At 39.8% G+C, this 6,973-nt stretch overlaps 1 protein-coding gene across 1 annotated transcript; it reads right to left on the reverse strand.

The window, feature by feature from the left end:
* Positions 1 to 86: 86 nt before the first annotated feature.
* LOC118260402 (parathyroid hormone 4-like) lies at positions 87 to 2,651 on the reverse strand. The gene is made up of 3 exons (XM_035570600.2): positions 2,518 to 2,651; positions 1,171 to 1,475; positions 87 to 521 (listed from the first exon to the last, which is right to left on the reverse strand). The coding sequence occupies exons 1-3, from the start codon at positions 2,604 to 2,606 to the stop codon at positions 466 to 468; spliced, it is 450 nt and encodes a 149-aa protein (XP_035426493.1). The 5' UTR covers positions 2,607 to 2,651; the 3' UTR covers positions 87 to 465.
* Positions 2,652 to 6,973: the final 4,322 nt, after the last annotated feature.

Here is a 6,973-nt window from a genome sequence, read left to right on the forward strand (position 1 = left end):
TCAAGGAGTTCTTGGGGTTTGAATCTATCACTGAGAAATACCCTCTGCACATGCAGTTGAAGTCCATCAGCAGCAGAGGAATTTCAAGATTTAAGATGGTGTGTATAGTCCCTGTGTAATGGAAATGCAGATATATTTGTAACGCAATTGACAGATTTCATTTCTGAAAGACTGATTTTGCGGTTAAACTGGACCTTGCTTTGCTTAGGCAGAGCTGGTCACTTTGACATTAAAGGTGAATAGCAAAATAGAATCATGTGCTATCTGTTTCTCCGTCAGGTAATGCAGGTCACATCAAAAAGTTGTTTTTCTGCCCAGAAAATGTAATACGCTGTGGGAGCTCTTAGAGGGGTTTTCACAACGACAGGGAAAAGGTAGAAAGTCTTCAAATTAAAGGCTCAAATACGGAATCTGGAAGCTGATTCTCATCTCTTTCACCAGCAGAAGAAGGTGAATGTCTAGTGCTTAGGCTGGGAATGGTGGGATCAGCTGCCTCTGTGGCCTGGCAAAAGTTTGCCCCCCTGAAGGAAAACATGAAAGAAGAGAATTCTTAGAACACTCTAAACAATGGAGAAGCAGGAAAAAAATAAACATTTAGACCTAAAGTGTAAGGAAAGTCTTACTACTGCAGAGCAGGGGCAGAACTTCAGGCAGGTGTGAAATAGAAGACAATCTTACTAGGAGATAACTGCTTTCTTAGAAGTCAGAACAGTGAACTGCAAATGAGCCTGTGAACATGCAGATTAATGAATCAGACTTCCTGCTATGCCTGGGCTGTAGCTTTGGGTCTACAAAGAGCTGCCACAGCCCTAACATACTGGTAACAGACAGACAGGACCCTGATATAGAAAGGAAGATTTCTGGCCTGTTAAAAATCACCCCATCTCACAATCACAGTACTCAAACTGCCTGCTAGGGAGGGAACCCAGTTCCTTAAAAGGCTCTCTGTTCAACACTTAGGAATAATTAATGGAACAAACGGACAACATTTTTCTTTTGCAGTTCACCTTTGCACTAGAGTTTTTCCTTACAATATCACATGTCTAAAGCGATAGACTGAGTTGGACTGAGGCTAGTGGGAAAAGTTCTGTGGCTGGATAATAGGATTTCCCTTTCTCACCACCTCTTTGATTTGAAGGAGGTCAAAAATGTCTTGTGGATTCCAATTACCCTTTGGGGTCTTCAGATACTGCAGCAAATCCAGCTTCTTCAACAGGGGGAAGCCTTGCTCATTTGCTATCAGTTCAAGCAGTTGTTTCATCAGGCTTGAAGCCTCATCTCTGCCGATGCTGTCGTAGAGATCTGAAGTATCTTGGCTCTTCTGTGAATCCCACATGGCATCTGAAAGTGAAATATCCCTGCTGCTGGCTGTGTGCACACTACCTAGAGCATTGTGGAGCCACATCAGGCGCTTCAGCCCTTGAAATGCTCTCCCTTTGTCATGCATGAGCTGATGCTCCGTCACTGCTCTTTTACTGCAAAGAAAGGAAAAGTTCAGTTAGCAAACAAGCACAGCTGGGTCTAAGCTCCTATTTCAAAGTCACAGCTTTGCATCCATCAATCTTAGATTCTTCCCTAAGCTGAGGAAGGAGCACTGGTGGTGCCTACACAGGATATGGAGGACAGCCTTGAGGCCACATTCACTGCTAGACTGGTCGCGCTGGTGCCCAGAGCCAGCCTGACCCATGCAAAGCCCGCAGAGTGAGCACACCTCCAGGGGCTGGCTCGGACAGCCTGCGAGGCAGCCAGGTAGTTCCTGAAGATGGGAAGCTGAAACGATGTGCGTACAGCCATTCCCAAAAGGTATACTTTGAATCGCCTTTAATATATATATACATACATATATCTCAAAACTGAGGAGACAGTGACAAAATGACCTTAGCAGGCTTAGAGAGCTCCTTGATCTTTCCCAGATTTGAGTTCTTTTCAGAGGTCTAAATACCAGAATAAACTTCCCTTTTCATAGCTGTAATGTTCTAGGATTGTTGAATTTGTCTCTTTCCTTTAGAGCTGTAAGTCAGGAGCAATTTAATTGAAATCAGTGGTGTCCATGAAATTAAAACAAATCCTTATTTTCTTAAGACATACCAAAATTTTTGAGCCAGGGAAGGCAGGCTAATTCTAGGGTGCAAATATTTCTGGATTTCAGACTGTTTAGATGGAGCTCACTGCAGCTATAGGCTTCCACTGCAGATTTGGATCTGAGTGGGAACCTAATTAGGAGATTTTAGTATATGCCATTTCCATGGCTTGCCTTGAACATCCTTGTATGGTTTGTTGCACTGTGTTTAAAAACATCACCAGAAATGTACTTAACATGGTATAACTGATGAATCTAAAAATGTAATTGTTATAAATCTGTACTGCACAAAAGGTAGTAAAATGTTGCAGTATCAAATGCATAGAACTGTTCTTCCACTATGCCTGGAGTAAATGACAGTAGTGAAGAATACAACCTGTTAAATCAAAGGCAAGCAGTCTGCTAACGATACTAAGTAAAAGGATGATATTGCTTACTTTTCAGTGTCTTGAGATGTCGCAAAACAGGCAAAAAAAATAATTGCCAAAAATGTAACCATCTGCAGAGATCTCTGGGGCAGGAACATTTTCTCTCTTCTTCAAATCTGATCAACAGGACAAGAAGTTGATAGTATGACCAAAAATCTTTCTTTCTCTTGTCATTCGTTCACCTGGCAACATGAATTTCAGCCTTTAAGCACTAGTAAAAGTGGAGCAATATACTATGTTACATCATCCCAGGACCTCCCAGAACATCACAGGTGGACTTGTAACATATACCAGTAAACAGCGAATAGATTTCCTGGTAAATTTCTACATTTCTTTGCTGAGAATCCTAAATATCCTTTCCCCATTTGCAGGTACAAGAGATTATTTCATTTGGAACTGGCAAGAGATCTTCATGATAAAACTTAGCAGAAATGTAACAAAAAGATCAGGATTGCTGCATAAGAAATTTGTCATAAAACAAAAAGAATTTGAGACTGGACCATGCTGATCAAGTTAAAAGCAGTCCTGGGGATTCGGACATTTAATAATGCAACCTTTTCCATGAGCAATGCAAGTATACAAGTGCTGTTACTGACATACAAATCAGCCATTGGGCATGAGGATCATGATAGACTGAAACTTGATTTTTTATTTTATTTTTTTTTTCCATAAAGAAATGGATTTCTAGCTCAGGAGACACAACTACAAAATGTAGAAAGATTATTCTCATCTAAATTAAAACTGTATTAAATTATATATCTGCCTCTGCTGTTGGTATGCCTGTATTTACCCATCTTTTCAACCCTGCTGCTCCTTTAGCATCAGGTCTATCACTAAAATTTCGACACCCTTTACACTAAGGACTGTACCGTGCTTTTAGGATTGGCTTCAGCTTGTCCCTTTAGTCATTTAATAGGATATCCTGTATTAATTTCTGTATCAAAACCTAGATGGACAACAAAACAAAAATTGCAGCATATAAATGTTATGTAAGAATAGTACAGATATGTTCCCATATAATAAGGCTACTCATTTTTTGAAGAAATATATTTTTTTTATAGAAGCAGTTTGTGTTAATAAAAAACTCCATCAGCATCTTCCCAAATGAATTTTCTTTATACAAATTTGGATATTAAAATATCAATAACTGGATAAAAAAGCCAGTTATACATTTGGTTGGAAAAATTAAGCTTGTTCTTTGTAAGTCTACTCCACTCCTTTCTGAGTAATTTCCTTGGACAATATCAACTTAAACTAGACATTAAAGAAAAATGCATACTAGGTCTAATTAAAATATGTATTAAATACAGATATATACACTTACATACACAAACAGATACATACACGCTTACATGCTGTATGATATTTTAGGCTATGTGAATGTAGAACTCCTGCTCACACACAGTGGTTAAACTATGGTAAAACATTGTGATGAACAGTAAACTATGTAATAACTAAAACACATCTTCAACTTAAAAAGGTAACATCATCTACTTACCGTTGATCTTGTAGAGATTGTGGTGAAGTCCTGATCTGCACAGATGTGTCTACTTGCCAGTCTTCTTGTGATGTTCCAGTTGCTATTACAGCAAGTGCCTTTCATCTTCTTTTATACCTGCCCAGAAACCACAGAAACAATAGAAATGATCACTACAGCACTTTGTGACTAAGACTTTTCCTCTCATGTCAGTGAAATGAGACAGCTCCTTGTTTCCAATGATAATAAATCTTGGATTCTAAAATGTTCAGCTGTAACTAAGGAAAAGATCACAAGCTTGTGGAAAATATCTTACACTTTTGCTGGCTCTCCTGATTTTGTTTGTTTGTTTGTTGTTGTTGTTGTTGTTGGTTGGTTGGTTTGTTTTGTTTCTTGAGAACTTTTCATTCTAACACATTGTTACTGTACCCCAAGGTGATGGTAAAGCAATATTCGAACTTGTTCCACTATTGATCAAGAAAAAGATCTCTGGTATGCAAAAGAGATGACCCTCCTTTGCTGTCCTCATGGACCCGTGTATAGGACACTAATATTGCACAGGAGGAATCTAAATCAACAATACTGATGAATTCTGTAATGCAAGTCATCATACAGTTAGCATGACAGGACAATTACTAGCAGAAAATCTGAGGAATTTGTAAATAACATCCCACTAGATTTTAATGCCCAGTACAAATTTCATTTAAATCAACAGATTGTACAGTAAAACATTTGTTTTAAAACTCAGAAAATGAGGAGATAGGTAGAAGACTTATCAACTCATTAAACAATAAAAATGCAAGTAGTAGCTCAGGCAAAAAGCCGAATTCTGATATGATTTGAAACCATGCAACTTAATGAAATGTAAACTTTGATACTCACTTTATGATCTCTATCCAGATAATTTTAATAGAATTTGAATGCTCAGGATGTGGATGGACCAGGCCATTAGGCTGAACCACTAGTCTGTTTAGGAGGACCAACCCCAGCCCCAGCCCCTATTTCTCAAAGTGAATGCATTTGTCATCTCTGAGGAAAGAATCCCTGGAAAGACTGAAGAGAAAAGATAATTTGCTTAGTGTTGTTGTAAGCTACCCATTCATTTCACACAGACACAACCTTACCTTCCTGTTAAACTCGGTCTCGGGTGAATGCAAATGCATTGTCTAACAGAGACAGGCCCTGTTAGCAGTGCTCTTGCTACCTCATACTTTCTTGCAGCTTCTGTGGACATTAACTTGCTTTTTGTTATATTCCTCATGACAGCATATTTTGAACCCCACTATTTCACAGCAATCAAATAACCATTCCCGATTACACGAGTCTGAATTGTTAGAGTGTCACTCATTAAAGAATACGGAGTGTATCACCAATTAAAAATGACATTTGTTAAATGTTGCTAAAGCAGAGGTCTGCTTCTTATCTACTTCTTAGTTTCCAGGGTAGCTTGCAGTTACACTGAATTATCTGTCCATGAAGCCAAAGTTTTAGTTACATCTTCAAGGAGTAATAATAAGCATTGATCAAAGCCATGTCCAAAACATCTGGTCTAATTTATCCCTGAACTTTTCAAGTCTCCATTACATAATGGGCTTTCATTGAACGCAGTTACTGACGTCTCAGCTAGAAGAACTAATATTGCATTAATCCAAGCGACTGCAGGTAGATCAGAGAAACTGACATGGGATCAGTAAATGGGCACTTGAAGCATTCTATAATGGCCAAAGTGCATTGCCGTGGCTACATGCTTCCATTGGATGTTTCTTTGCACCCAACATCTTACAAGAAGTTAAAGCAACTTTCCAAAACCTCCCTAAGAGGTGTACATGAGGACAGACTGTACTGAAGTAATGACACATCTTTGAGAATCACCTAGTGCAAGGACTTGTTGGCTGTCACAACACAGAGGGAACAGATGCTTGCAGGGATTGATTTCCATGGTTTGCAGTATTTCTAAAGAAAACATAGGATGTCTTGATTGCACAGCTTATACCACAGCCACACACATACTTAACATTTCTGACTATGATGGAAACATTGCTAATTTCACAAGGAGAAATTGTACAAAGAGCAGCATTACTAGGTGAAATATCCAGATGGTATAGATAAATCTCTCCAAGAGCCCTGAGAAGTCTAGTGCAGAAGAGTCCATTTTTACCTGGGAAGCACTCAGCAAAGCCAGCTGATTGGAATTTGTTTACTTTGGGCCTCCCTCAGAGCCATCAAAGGTTTTAGTCCTGGCTTCACAGGCCTTTGCTCCCACCTTCTAGTTTTTCCTGGGCTCAAGGCCTGCTTCACATTCACGCTCTGCTGTTTTGTCACCTTTTTCAGTAGGAGCATCTGAGTGAGGAGGGCTGTGCAAATTATGGTTTCCTCATGAGCGATTCTTTTGTTTTGCTTTCCAGTCCTTTCCCCAGGGAGCCAGGTGGGGGAGGAAGGGAATATGGCTTGCTGCTCAGCATGAAAGAAAAGGGAAAGAGAAAGCCTGGAGGCCCAGCTGAGGGGGAAGAAAGAATGGGGTGAAGGAACAGAAAGCAAAGAAAACATGCAAATAGCTTCGTTAGGGCAAGGGGGATCCTCATGCCTGGAATTTTAAAACTTAATGAAACAAAATTGTACTGCCTCAAGAGAGATCCTCTGTAGGGAGATGGACAGAGGAATCTGGTGCATCTTTTCTTTTGCTATTTTCTATTATTCACCAGCAAAAGAAGACTTGGTGCTTCTCTCATATAAAAATCCACCGTGTTTGCCACCGTCCCCCTCAACTGCTCTTAGCCTACCAGACTAAAATTCGTATGAGCTGTTCAGTGTGGTGTGTGGAAAGAAAGACACCGCCCTGTTGAGAGGAAACTGTTTGACCACACTTGGATGGTAAATATAGTTCCCCTGAGCTGCTGGTGAAACAGCTGCTAATGAATGGCTGCTCTCCCTTCCTGGCCTCTTTAATTGAGAGATGAGAGGAAATAACACCTCACAGCAAACCCGGAG

The sequence above is a fragment of the Cygnus atratus genome, chromosome 24 (genome assembly GCF_013377495.2).
Source record: "Cygnus atratus isolate AKBS03 ecotype Queensland, Australia chromosome 24, CAtr_DNAZoo_HiC_assembly, whole genome shotgun sequence".
In the NCBI taxonomy this organism is placed as follows: Eukaryota; Metazoa; Chordata; class Aves; order Anseriformes; family Anatidae; genus Cygnus; species Cygnus atratus.